Consider the following 14,668-nt stretch of genomic DNA (forward strand, 5'->3'; position numbering starts at 1 on the left):
TGCTGGATGTGGAGGTCCTGGGCTGGTGTGGTTACACGTAGGTAATCCCATAGATTCTGGAAAGTCTTTATTGTTCCAAATTGAAGGATAAAGAAATTCCTGACTACATAACAAACAATGGGTGCACATTTTGTGTCAAGCAAGCTAGTTAGATGAAGGAATTTGTAATCGCCTCTGGAGGCAAAAGCTCCTTGTGAATATGGAGAGCATACAAAAAATGTATGTGAGGCAGCATGTTCATTATTAGTGTACGCTGAGTTACCAGGGATCCAGTCCCTCATATATTTGATAAGAGAGGACAATTTTTTTAAATTAAAGATCAGATAGGTCCCATGTCCTAATTCCCATGTAACTAGGGGGTTGATGTAAGGTGTATTGACTTGCAGTTGCTCTTCTACTGCCCCAGATGAACTCCTGAAACATTCTATAAATACATTTAAGGTCCAAACTTCCAAGAAAATCATGGAGAACCTGTATAATATAGATCTATAAATTTAGTAAAATCCACCATTTTATAATTAAGCCAAACATACCCATATGTTAAAATGAGACCAAGTGGTGAGTGTTGATTTAAGTGAGTAAAATATGGGAGATATTTGGATCCTATATAAATCATGGGGCTTCTTAGGGATTGACACTCCAAGATATGAAATTTTGTCTTTTCACCAGATACAAGGATAACGATTGCCAAGTAGACTTATTATGTTCGATTAAATCGAGTGCCTTTGATTTGTCAAAATTAATAGAATAACCAGAAATCTGAACAAAAGATGTAATACGAGACAATATATGAGGAATCTTTACTTTTGAAAAGTCTTGTGGCCTTGGAATGTGGTTTTGGATTCTAAGAGTCACAAAAAGGTCCAGTGCAAGGATTAATAAAAAGAGGTAGGCTTATCTAATACCTTAGGACTTTGGTATGGGAGAAGAAATTTGGTTATCAATTATTAGAATTGTGTGGGGATTAGGATAAATATATTGGATATTAGAGAAAAATGTTTGGCCAAGGGCACTTTTATTGTGAAATGGTAAAGGGTACAATGTACCCTGTTACCAATTCACATGGTATGGCGAGATCTGGGGGTCCCCTTTGTTAAAGGGGGCTTCCAGATTCTGATAAGCCTTCCACCCACAGACCCCCACAACCACCAGGCAAGGGTTGTGGGCATGAAGCCCTTGTCCCCATCAACATGGGGACAAGATGCTTTGGGGTCCCAAAGCATCCTCCCCATGTTGAGGGCATGTGGCCTCCAGACATATACCAATGGGGTATTAGTTAGAAAGCACTAACAGTAACTATAGAATGAGCAGATGCTTTGGGATTGGCTTACTAAAATTGGGGAGTGCAAAAACTGGTGCAGCTGTACATGGTAACAAAAAAATCTGGAAGCTGAGCTGCACCAGATTTTGCACTCCCGCCCGGCCTATAGCAGAATGACGGCCGGGCAGTGGTTCAGTTATCCTGACTGGGCATTATATGACATCCAGCAGCATAACAGCTGCCAAGCCTGTGGGGGCATGTATTGCGGCGATCGGTGGTGCAGTGTGTCAGTCTGACACACTGCTACACCGATCTTGGTAAAGAGCTGATGGAGGCTCATTACCACATGATCACGGCTGATCATGATGTAAACAGGAAGAGCCATTGATCGGCTTTTCCGCACTCACGTCTGACAGATGCGAGTAGTGGAGAGCCGATTGGCTGCTCTCCTGACAGGGGGGTCTGGGCTGATTGTTTATCAGCACAGCCCCCCTTTGAATGCCCGCCCAGGACCACCAGGATGCCGCCAGGACCAACAGGGATGGCCACCACACTGGACCACCAGATATGCCACCCTAGACCACCAGGGATATGGCAATCAGTGCCCAGGCTGCTGCCAATCAGTGTCCAGGCAGCTGCCAATCAGTGCCCAGGCAGCTGTCAACAGTGCACATCAGCAATGCCTGCCAGTGGCAGTGCCATCAGTGATGCCTATCAGTGTCATCTATCAGTGCCACAAATCAGTGTCCATCGGTGCCACCTATCAGTGTCCAGCAGTGCTGCCTATCAGTGCCACCCATAAGTACCCTTAAGGACAGCCCATCAGTGTCGCCTATTAGTGCCCATCAGTACCAACCATGAGTGCCCATCAGTGCCGTCTATCAATGCCCATCAGTGCTGCATATCAGTGCCACCCATCAGTGTCACTTAGCAGCGCTCATCAGTGCCGCCTATCAGTGCCCATCATCAGTGCTCATCATTGGCCATCAGTTCCACCTCATTGGGGCCACTTCATTGGTGCCGCCTTATCAGTGCCCATAAATAAAGGCAAAAACGTATTTACGAAATGTTATAACATAAACAAAAGAAAAACTTTTTTTTAAAAAAAAAATTGGTCATTTTTTATTTGTTTAGCCAAAAATGAAAACCACAGAGGTGATCAAATACCACCAAAAGAAAGCTCTATTTATGGGAACAAAATGATAAAAATTCTGTTTGGGTACAGTGTAGCATGAACGCGCAATTGACATTAAAAAAGTGATGAAAGCTGAAAATTGGCTTGGGCAGGAAGGGGGTGTAAGTGCTTGGTATTGAAGTGGTTAAAGTGAAAAGTTTCCCTTTATTAAACTTTTACCTTTGTATATTTACATCAGTTTTCAGATGTATGCCTACAATTGCAGAATCATAAAAAAAATAGCCATAATTAGAATTGTCCTATCCAATAGTTGCTACTGTAGAATGTATTTATTTCAGGCATTTATTTAAAACCAACAATTTACACAGCACATTTTCATACTGTACATTTGCATCAGTCCTTGCCCTCAAGGAGCTTACAATCTAAGATCCCTATCTCACATGCATACATACACACATGCCAAGTCCATATTAGACAGGAGCTAACTAACCTAACAGTAGGTATTTGGAGTGCAGGAGGAATACCAGAGGAAACTCATGCAAGACAGAGGGAACATTCAAACTCCACAAAGATTGTGTCCTGCCAGGATTTAATTCAAGGGCCCTAGTGCTGCAAATAAAATGTGCTAATTTTTCAAGCCATTGTGCTGCTTATCTATCCTCCATGGGTCCAGTACTTACCATTTAATGTAGCTTATTATTTATGAAGTTTATTTATATGTTTTTGCACACTCTTAAAGTGTGGAGGTTAAGGTTAGAATTATACATATATATATATATATATATATATATATATATATATATCACTTGTTATGCATGTAATATGTCTGTGGTGCATCTGTAGTATGGAATAGGCTGATATGTAGAGGTATGTCAGTTGTCTCTCTGTATTTTCCAGACACTTTTCTGAATCTAAATGCATATTGGTTTTATTTCCTCGGTATTGTACACTTGAGCTGCAGTAAATTGTTTCAACATTCCACTCTCTAGAGAAATCATTGGAGACTATTGCAGTTTTCATAACTTTTAGCATTAAGTCAAATCTGAACAGTCTAAGAATAAAATAAACTTTCATGAGCCTTATCACAATGACAAATAAATTGGGTCATATTCTTTGTCATATATTTTTAATTATAACCTTCCTAATCAGCCCTCTGAATAATATGACAGTTTATCTATAGAGTGTGAAATGAAAATTCTTTGTTTTTCAAGTACAGGCTTTTAAGACAGGAGGTGTTCTAATATTGTATTAGTATAGTGAAAATGGAGTGTTTGATCCTCTGAATATTAATGTCTTGGAAAGAATATCGTAAAGAAAATTGAATTCTCTGAAGTGACAGAAACCTTATTCAAATAGTTTTGATTAAATGAAAGATATTCACACAATTGAGAGGAATGAATAGCATTTCAGTTCCGAAGTGGCTTTTAAAATTGAAGAAGTTGGGTGGAAAACACTGTGTCATTAGCAAAGTAATTAGACTTCCAAACATCTTTAATTAGTCACTGTCTTTTAGTCTGATGTCCTAAATTGTTTCATTGCATGCATACAGTAGGGCTTATCTTTTATTTTTGAAGTGGGGATATGTTTTCATTTTCCATTTGATCATATTTACAACTATAAGAGACACAAGTGGCAAGCTTGTATTTGAAAATACAATACATAGAAAAACATTGATAAATAGTAATCCAAAATTAAACGTAAATGTTTCAGTGTTACATTACTAATACAAGGTAACGCAAAAAAGTGCTCAGTCTACAGTGCATGTGGTACTGAATTCTATAATTTGGAAATTTAAATTAAAGTTTTAATGTTTTTGTTTTTTTCCTTGTTATGCAGTCCAATATGCCCCTACACAGTAAAAAAAATCATAATACCTAAACTTGGAGTACAGTTCAAGAGGCACTTGCGACAACTGGGGTCCTGGACCATTGCATAGGGGAAAATAGTAGACTGTTAAGGATAAAACATAGCTAAAGAAAAAATAATGCCATTTTCTTCTTGCTATGAAGCCTGAATGCATAACAGGTAAATAAAGTAATGCCGTGTACACACGACCATTTTTCATGACGAGAAAAATGCAATTTTTTTAAATGGTCATTAAAAACGATCGTGTGTAGGCTCCAGAGCATTTTTCTCGACGAGAAAAATGGCCATTAAAAATGTAGAACCTTCTCTATTTTTTCTCGTCGTTTTTCACGTTGTCGTTTTTCTCATCGTGAAAAACGGTCGTGTGTAGGCTTTAATGATGGGGAAAAAACGTGCATGCTCAGAAGCAAGTTATGAGAAGGGAAATTTGCTTAATCAGCCCAAAGGGTGGCGCCATTCGAATGGAACGTCCCTTTATAGTGTCGTTGTACGTATTGTACGTCACCACGCTTTTCGTGAGCATTTTTTATCACGATCGTGTGTATGCAAGGCAGGCTTGACAAGAATCACGTCGAGAAAAACTTAGTTTTTTTCCATGACATGAAAAACAGTTGTGTGTATGCGGCATAAGAATTAGTTTGGACTTCTTTTTACGTGTTCTTGCATTGATAGTAAGGGGCAATATTTTTTATGTTATTGACTCTGGTTCATACCTAGTGACCTCATTGTGTTCGATTCTGTCGATAAATCAGTATAACATATTTGGCAGAATTCACTTAAAGTGGTTGTTAACCCACCAATATATCTTTATATAATCCTCTCTGTTTTTTAATGCAGATCGTTGATCTGCACTCACTGACCTGCCTCGCTATTGGCCCGACAGATGCAACGGGTGGGGCCGGGGATCCCCCGCTGATGTCAGTCAGGAGGGGAGGAGGATAGAGGTGGCCCCGTCCGCTGCATATGTCGGGCCAAGGGAGGAGAGAGAAGCGGGACAATGCAGGTGATACAGGGGGCCAAATGACCCAGCACAATCACAACATGCTTTAAAGGAGCAGGATCTTTATTCTTTGGGTTAACAAATGCTTTAAGGTTATCACATGCATTATGTCGGTCACGTGACCACTTAACGCGTTCAATAATAATAATATAAACACTAAAAATGCTCATTTAATACCACATTAAAAAGCATTAATGCAAAGAAAATAAATAAATGCATGCAGTAATTAAGTACTGGTCCAAGCATTCAATAACTATACGATAAACTATGGCAATGGTCAGACCCCGCCAGTGATTGGTTGAAAAAATTGGCTGGAAAGTGCAAGCTGGAGCAGGTGTCTGCTAGATTTTACTCAGAAGTTGTCTCTGGAGGCTGGCAGATGGCATAGCAAAGAAGATGGAGCCCTTTGAATCCAGTCTTCTGGAATTTAAAGCAACGAAGAAGAGGAGCAGGAAAATAAAATCTCAAGTGGCCCTTTTAAGGAGCGCTCACTGCTGGATCAATTTACGGATGTTGATACCCTGCAGAAGTTCGGGTTATCCTAGTCACTTATCACGGAGCTTTATATATAATACAACTCATAGGGTGCCTTGAACCATGTTATACCAGCCATGACTAAATTGCTGGCTGCCTTACACATTTTTGGAAAAGCATGATATCAGATGCTTGCAATAACTTACTGCATGGTTTCATGTTAAGGCTTACCTGTAAGTGCTGGAAATATCTCCTAAGCCTACACGGTTTAGGAGATATTTACAATGTCCACGAACAATGTCGTTGTCTGCACATGCGCCTATGTATTCAGCGCATGTGCACTTTAGAAAGGGCACGCTGTGGCCTTTCTAGAGCTCTAGTCCTCAGCCCCGGAAGGAAGAGGGCTGAAGATGGATGCTTCCAGCCAGCGAGGACATTGCAGGCTTCGGTTTCAGCTAAGTGACACATAATGGGCTACTATGCAATGCATAGTAACCCATTATGCTTTATCTTTGCAGGGAAATAAAACATGGAAAAAAATCATGTTTCATTGTTTTAAAATTTTGCAAACATGTAATTTTCTCCTTCATTGATATGCGCTGATGAGGCGGCACTGGTGGGCACTGATAGGCTGCACTGCTGGGCACTGATAGGCACAGATAAGGTGGCACTGATAGGCAAAGATACGGCTCACTGATGGGCACAGATAAGGCGTCACTGATGGCCACTGATAGGTGGCACTCATGGGTGGCACTCATGGGTGGCACTCATGGGGGCACTGATGGGCACTGATAGGTGGCAATTATTGGCACTGGTAGGTGACACTAATGAGCACTGGTAGTGGACACTGATGGGCGGCACTGGTAGGTGACACTGATAGCTGGCACTGTGGGCTATGATAGGTGGCACTGTGGGCACTGATGGGTGGCACTGCAGGCGGAACTGTGGGCACTGATGGGTGGCTTTATGGGCACTGATAGGTGGCGCTGGTGGTCACTGGTAGGCAGCACTGTTGTGCACTGGCAGGTGGCCCAGATGAGCATTGGTCCCAGTCTCCTTCATCGGGACCAATGTTCCTCTAACAGCCACCGGTGAGGGCCTTTTTTTTTCTCCTCACGCAATCAGCATGAGGAGGAAAAATAGCAGATTACCAGCTCTGTTTACATCACATGATCAGCTGTAATTGGCTGACAGCTGATCATGTGGTAAGGGGTCGGGATCGACCCTTTACTCCGATCTGTGATCAGCTGAGTCTCATTGACTCATTGATCACTGAGCGTGCCGCACGTGCCCTGCAGGGGGCACGCAGGCCGCTCGAGCATGGGAGGACGTCCAGGGATGCCCTCCTGACAATTCAGGTCCACGCTGTAGCCATCTTTCGGCTATAGCACAGATTTGAAGTGGTTAAAGTGATTGTAAAGGTTGTCATCTTTTTTAATAACAAACATGTTTGTTCAAGTGTTTTATTGAGTTTTTAATAAACAGGTCTTACATTGACAGTATCTTTAAGATAGCTCTGTGTACAAGAGTTAAAGTGATAGTGAAGTCAGGATAATAAATAACTTTCATCCCCCCCACTGTTTTAGCAAGATATAAAGTACTATGTGTCTGTTTTTTTTTAATTCTAATCCTAAATACCTTAACTCACAGCATGGATGAGCAGCCACAGGACATTCCTCTGTTTCCCCGATGTAAGTAATATGATGGGAGGGGCTGAGATAACCCTCTAATATCCACCGGTCATCAGAGAATTATCACAAGACCACTGTGAGATAAGGAATTTAGGATTTGATTGCTCTCACACACAGACATCAGAACTGACAATCAGGGAGGAGAGGGGGAGAGGGAGAGACAGAGGAGAGACAGGAGAGCAGCGGGCGACGAAGACACTTAAACTGACCGCAGTATCAGGGCTCAGCAGCCATGATAAACTGTAGTCAGTTTACAGAGGGGAAGGCAGAACCAGACAGGATCAGCCAGGTATTTCAGGAGATAGAAGGGGCCAAATACACAACACAAGCACTGTGCTGTATAACATGCTTTAACCACTTCAGCCCCGGAAGGATTTACCCCCTCTTCCGACCAGGCAATTTTTTTGCAATATGGCACTGCATCGCTTTAACTGACACTGACAATTACGCAGTTGTGCAACGTTGCACCCAAACAAAATTGACGTCCTTTTTTTCCCACAAATACAGATTTATTTTGGTAGTATATGATCACATCTGTGGATTTAAATTTTTTGCGCTATAAACAAAAAAAGACCAACAATTTTGAAAAAAAGCTATATTTTTTACTTTAAGGTATAAGAAATATCCCCCAAAAATAAAAAAAATAACAAATTTCTTCCTCAGTTTAGGTCGATATGTATTCTTCTACATATATTTGGTAAAAAAAAATCGCAATATGCATATATTGATTGGTTTGCGCAAAAGTTATATTGTCTACAAAATAGGGGATAGATTTATGGCATTTTTATTATAATTTTTTTTGTTTACTAGTAATGGTGGTGATCTGCGATTTTTTTCTGTACTGCGACATTGCAGCGGACAGATCGGACACTTTTGACACTATTTTGGGACTAGTGACATCTATACAGAGATAAATAGCCACTGATTACTGTATAAATGTCACTGGCAGGGACACGGTTAACACTAGGGGGCAATAAAGGGGTTAAATGTATTTCCTTGGGATTGTTTCTAACTGTGGGGGGATGCGACTGCCTGGGGGAAGAGACCGATTGTTGTTCCTAAGCAGCAGGAACAACAGATCAGTCCCCTCACCCCTGACAGAACGGAGATCTGTCTGTTTACATTGACAGATCTCCGTTCTGTCCTTCTCAGGAGCAATCGCGGGTAGCTGGCAGCCGTTGCCATTGTGATTAAGAGCAGCATGAACCAATGGCTCCCGCTAATGTGTGAGCCAATGAGGAGAGAGAGACCTGGGAGAGCAGCTGCTTTACTGCACATGAACACCGGATTGAGATGGGGCTTCAGGTAAGTATGAGGGGGGCAGGGGGGAACTGCACCCAGAAGGTTTTTTACCTTAATGCATAGAATGCATTAAGGTAAAAAAAACTTCTTCCTTTAGAATCACTTTAAGCTTCTAACATTTTGCTAAGGCTACCTTTACACAGGCCAGTCTCTGGTAAAAATCAACAGGATGATCATAAGTCAATAGCAGTAGAAAAACAATCTTTGCAATAACTACAATTATATTGTGAATACCTATTTTTAACAGTTGTAGTTTATACAATGCCAGGTATAATTTAAACCAAAATTCTCTGTTTTTCTAATGATCCTCGGATAATATTTCTTTAAGATGGCAACATGTTGCAAAATAATTTTTATATCTGCCATTGTTGTACATCACTAGAAATCCTCTAGAGTATATGCTACACTTACCATTTGTTTTCATCATAGCTTTACTGTATTGATTACATGAAAAATGAATGGCCAGTCTAAGTGTGATACTCAAGGAATTCCATCAGGTGAGAGAAATCTCAGCAGAGAAATTCTGTTGTTATCCAACCAAAACTCTGTGATCAACTAAATCATTTGGAGCAATAGTGAGCCAACTGTGAATGACGTGTATAGCTTTAAAGCGAAACTAGGATAAGTGAATATGTTTTAAAAGAGTGAAACACATGCACCTGGAAGGTTAACCTGCAGTGAATTCTTAGTAAATGTCACATTCACTGCTTTATAAATATGCCCTTTAATTTAGCCCATATAGCATATGTGGAATTATAAGCTAAAATATATTATAGTATATATTTAACCTTGTATATAATATCATCTGTTACATTTTCTATTATATTTATGATTATAACGTAATAATATGGTTAATATTTGGTGAGTCATTTTTTAAGACTTTTCTTGATTTCTTTATTGTAAACATATGCAATTGTTACATTAGATTTTATTTTTTTAATTGTAATCTACACATAGTTAAACCTAAAATCATAAACAATGATTACAAATATCAAATATAATCTAACTTTTCCCATGATGAATATTAAAGTTGTTTATACTTACCATCCGCTAGTTGACAGTTCTTTAGAATACTGTTTCAATTTAAAATAACTTCTTGTTTTCTGTTTTTTTGCAGTGTATGTTGGTGGACATATATTCTTCCTGCTGCTTTAAAATATTCTTTTTTCCTTCACTTGCCACAGGTTTAGCCCATATGAATGGTATAACCCACACCCTTGCAACCCTGACTCAGATGTTGTGGAAAACAATTTCACCTTGCTAAATAGTTTCTGGTTTGGCGTTGGAGCTCTCATGCAGCAAGGTATACGATTCAGCCTATTTTATCACATGGGCACCATGTCCCACTATTTGCTGGGGATAGATCTAACAATGGTACAAGATGCTTGCATGGGTGCCTCTGTGCATGTAGCAATATTCAGCTTTACATTCATAATGATGCATTAAATTGCGTGCATCATCTAATCCCACCCAGTAAATTATTTTTAGAACCTCAGAAATGTTCTTACATACATCACCATGACATTTTATTCTAATCAAATGTAGGAACATTTCATAAATCAACAAATTTCCATTAACAAATGCAGAGTATGGCTTGTAACATCCTCATATTCTAACATCATTTACTATTTCTAACCTGCCATTTTAATTTTGTATCTATAAAAAGTTTGTGTTTACAAATATAAAATCATAACATAATATGCCATATTATTGGCAACGCTACATTTTTTGAAATAGTAGCAAACAATACATAAGCACCAATACATTATTTTAAATAAACAGTTTGAAGAAGTTGTTTCTTGGAGAAATATTTTAAACCTAAAAATAGTGAACACCTTATTTCCTTATTTTAATTAAAATGATCAAATTACTAATGTAGTAACATCAAAGATGTTACTGTTTTTACTGTATACAGTATCTTGTCCTAGGAGGGACAGATATAATGATCAAAACACAGCACAGAGTAATATACTAGAGTTTTTTTGCTGGTCTATTAATACATATATATATATATATATATATATATATATATATATATATATATATATATCGAAAGAGAGAGAATGTACAATTAAGAAGTATACATGATAGAGGAGACCCGTACATTTCTTGCTGTCACCTCCTTCTCAGGAAACGGTGGGATATGGTGCTGGACTTAACGTTACCTTGGGTACATGACACTCTGCCCCCAACCGGCACTTTGGTATAGTATTAAGTCTGCCAAGGAGGCTTCAAACTTTTTGTGTTATTTATATTTTTTCTTCTTGTATTTTATTCTAATATTTCTAAAATGAATAAATGGAAGAAAAAATATTCAGTAGCAGCTACATACTGTATGTGATGAAGATGTATATTTATAACAACAATATGGATCCGCGCTAGCATTAATTATTTCCAAACTACTATTCAGAATGCTTTGTGCCTTGCACTGCTTTAGGAAAAAATGTAGAGCTGGTTGGTAGGATTGTCTGTCAAACATTTATGAAATAGTAAAATGAAATTATAGATATGTTGATTTTTTTTCTGTAAGCAATAATCATTTCTATACATGAGTTTAAGCAATAATTTCAGCTCAAATAATTCTTGTAAAAATACAGTTAAAGTCCTAAACTCTTGGGGGACAATAGACCAACACGATTTCATTTTACTTGGCATATATGTCTGACAAAATATAAAAAAATGGGCCTAAGAGAAATGTTTTCATTATTTTCTAAAATAACAATGTTAAGCTAGACATTTTAGACTGCCTATTTAGCACTTTCCAGATATGCAGATTCATTGTTTTTATTTAGTTGTTGCCTTTTCCTTAGCTGATGAATCACTGAAAGTGATGAACATGTTTTTTGAAAGACATAATGCTATATATTTTTTAAAGGAATGCATATCTGAATTTTAAAGTTTTCCAACATGTTATTCCACTAAATCCTTTCACGCATTTTAATTCATTATCTTGCTTTCATTATTAACCATTTCAAAAATGGTTATTTTTTGTTTTGTTTATTCAGTATTGTACATTTTTTATTCAATGCAGTTAATTAATTTTCATTGCATGGTTAAGATTCTTTAAAAGCGGAACTATCTGACAGTTTTTCTGCCATTGTTTTTCATGCCTGCTATACTGTCAGAGGAATCATCTTACAAATTATGCTTCATGTGTGGCACAGTCAGAGCACTGACTTGCATACTGAGATACTACAAAGTTTATTAGGTCAAGTAAAATATTTCTTGGTGCCAACAGCTTAGTGTTAAGAGTTCTAAATGTTGTGCTTTCTCCAGGTATAATTTTCATGTTCAATCTTTTTTATAGGAAAATCATAGAAGTTGAATGATACAGTATAAAGCTAAAGTTATACATCCGTACATTATAGACCACATAAATTGATATACTGTATACTTGATACTTGAAAGAGATATAAGATAAGAGGTATATAGGTTTAAAGAGAGAAGAGGGAGGCAAAAGGGATACACGATGATGTAGGGGAAGATGTGGGGGAGTTGAAAAGGTGCAGGTTGGTCCAGTGAGCTAATGATATTAGTGTTACTGTTTATGAAGGTGCCTATCAAGGTTTTAGGGCAAACTGACCCTAACAATTAGGTAGACAATACCTTTTTAACTTAAATGAAACAATTACATTTTATTACAATCATGTACCTAATATCTGTAGTTTAGCTGTCTAACATATATTAATTAACACAATTTAATGGGTACTGTGTGTAAAGCTAAAACATTTTTTTTTCCAGTCTTAGAAAGAACAAGGAAGGTTAAAGGGATTGTAAAGTCTAGTTTTTAGAAAATAAAAATAACAAACATGTTATACTTACCTGCTATGTTGCAGTGGATTTGCACAGAAAAGCCCAGATCCTCCTCTTATCTGGTTCCTTTTTGCTATGGGAGCACTCTAGCCGAGTCAAAGCTCCCTGTGTCCATTCAGACATGGAGCCCCGACCTGGGCCAACCACCTCTCTCTTCTGATTGACTAACTGACTTTTATTGACAGCCACGAAAGCCAGTGGTGCCGCTGCTGTATCTCAGCAAAATCAGGAGGAGAGCCCCAGATGGCTAAGACACTTGTTGACATCACTGGAGAGAGATGGGGCTCAGGTAAGTAATTTGGGGGTGCTGGGGCAGCTGCTACACACAGAAGGTTTTTTATCTTAATGCATTAAGATAAAAAAACTTCTTTAACCACTTGAGAGCCGCACTATAGATGAAAGATGTCTACAGAGCGGCTCTCAACTGCCGGATGGCCGTCCCTGAACGTCTTCCTGTTTACATTCCCCCCGTGCGCCGCCAAGGGTGCGTGGCGGGGAAAAGCTGTGCCCGCTGTGTCATGTAATTCCGATGCTCGTGCCTGGCGGCCATTATGTCCGCCAGGTACTCGCGATCGGCAGTTACAGAGGCAGGACATGGAGCTCTGTGTGTAAACACAGAGCATCCATGTCCTGTCAGGGAGAGAGGAGACCGATGCTGTGTCCCTTGTACATAGAGACACAGATTGGTCACCTCCCCCAGTCAGTCCCCTCCCCCCACAGTAAGAATCACTCCCAGGGAACACATTTAACCCCTTGATCGCCCCCTAGTGTTAACCCCTTCCCTGCCAGTCACATTTATACAGTAATCAATGCATATTTATAGCACTGTTCACTGTATAAATGTGAATGGTCCCAAAATAGGGTCAAAAGTGTCCAATATGTCTGCCGCAATATCGCAGGCCTGACCGAAATTGCAGATTACCGCCATTACTAGTAAAAAAATAAAATTAAAATAAAAATGTCATAAATCTATCCCCTATTTTGAAGGCGCTATAACTTTTGCGCAAACCAATCAATATACGCTTATTGCGATTTTTTTTTATTTGGATATTATTATAGCAAAAAGTAAAAAATATTGTCTTTTTTTGTTTATAGCGCAAAAAATAAAAAAACGCAGAGGTGATCAAATACCACCAAAAGAAAGCTCTATTTGTGGGAAAAATTATAAAAATATAATTTGGGTACAGTGTTGTATGACCGCGCAATTGTCATTCAAAGTGCGTCAGTGCTGAAAGCTGAAAATTGGCCTGGGCAGGAAGGAAGTAGTCCACCCTCTACTTAGAAATGTACAGAGTGGAGTGGGCCACCCTACATCCACCACCACCCCAAATGAATTTGTATACCAGCAAATGAAGTTTTTTAAAGAATGCAAATGGTATTGGAATCAGCAATGACCAAAAATATTATAGGATATGAGGCAAAACTGTCTTCTTAAAGGCCGCTTCTCTACCCATCCTGGAAAGAACATGTACCTGCCAGTTCTTTAAATCTTGTTCAATGGAGTTATAAAGGGGGGTATAGTTAACCAGAAACAATGTGGAAATGTCCAGAGTAAGTTTAATTTCAAGATATTAATGTGCTTGTGTACACCATTTAAAGGGAAAATACTTCTGTACAGTTTCCCGGACTGAGTCTGGAAGATTTATGTCCAACGCTTCCGATTTGGATTGGTTAACTCAGTCCAGAGACAGTCTCAAACTTAGAAAGTGTAGCAAATAAGTTGGGCAGGGTTGTGATAGGATCTGTTATAAATAGCAACAAATAGTCGTCAAAAAGAGAACATTTATGAGTTACACTGTCATTAGAGACACCTTGAATATTGGGATTATCTCAATTGGCAACGGTCAATGTTTCTATTGCTCTGCCTAGTCCCACTCCTTATCTTATTAGCTGAATTTTGAAAATATAAGTTAAATCAATTATAAATATCATACACTTTTTCGTATCTTTCAGCTTTCTTTAACACATGAACACAATATATCTATATCATTCATTCAAAAACACAACCTGACAGACTGTGAGATGCAAAGCAATTTTTTTTTCAGAAGTTAACCTATACAGAATAAAGTGATACAGTGGAGTCGATTTACTAAAGGCAAATGGACTATTCATTTTCCAAAGAACGT

At 38.7% G+C, this 14,668-nt stretch overlaps 1 protein-coding gene across 2 annotated transcripts in view; it reads left to right on the forward strand.

Moving 5' to 3' along the window:
- The window catches only part of GRIK2 (glutamate ionotropic receptor kainate type subunit 2), an 843,393-nt gene that overhangs the window by 624,269 nt on the left and 204,456 nt on the right, over window positions 1-14,668 (forward strand). For both annotated transcript variants that reach the window (XM_040350159.1, XM_040350160.1), the window contains exon 13: window positions 9,914-10,032. In XM_040350159.1, the coding sequence (XP_040206093.1) occupies window positions 9,914-10,032 (119 nt within the window). The remainder of the gene's footprint in view (window positions 1-9,913; window positions 10,033-14,668) is intronic.

Source organism: Rana temporaria, chromosome 4 (genome assembly GCF_905171775.1).
Source record: "Rana temporaria chromosome 4, aRanTem1.1, whole genome shotgun sequence".
NCBI lineage: Eukaryota > Metazoa > Chordata > Amphibia > Anura > Ranidae > Rana > Rana temporaria.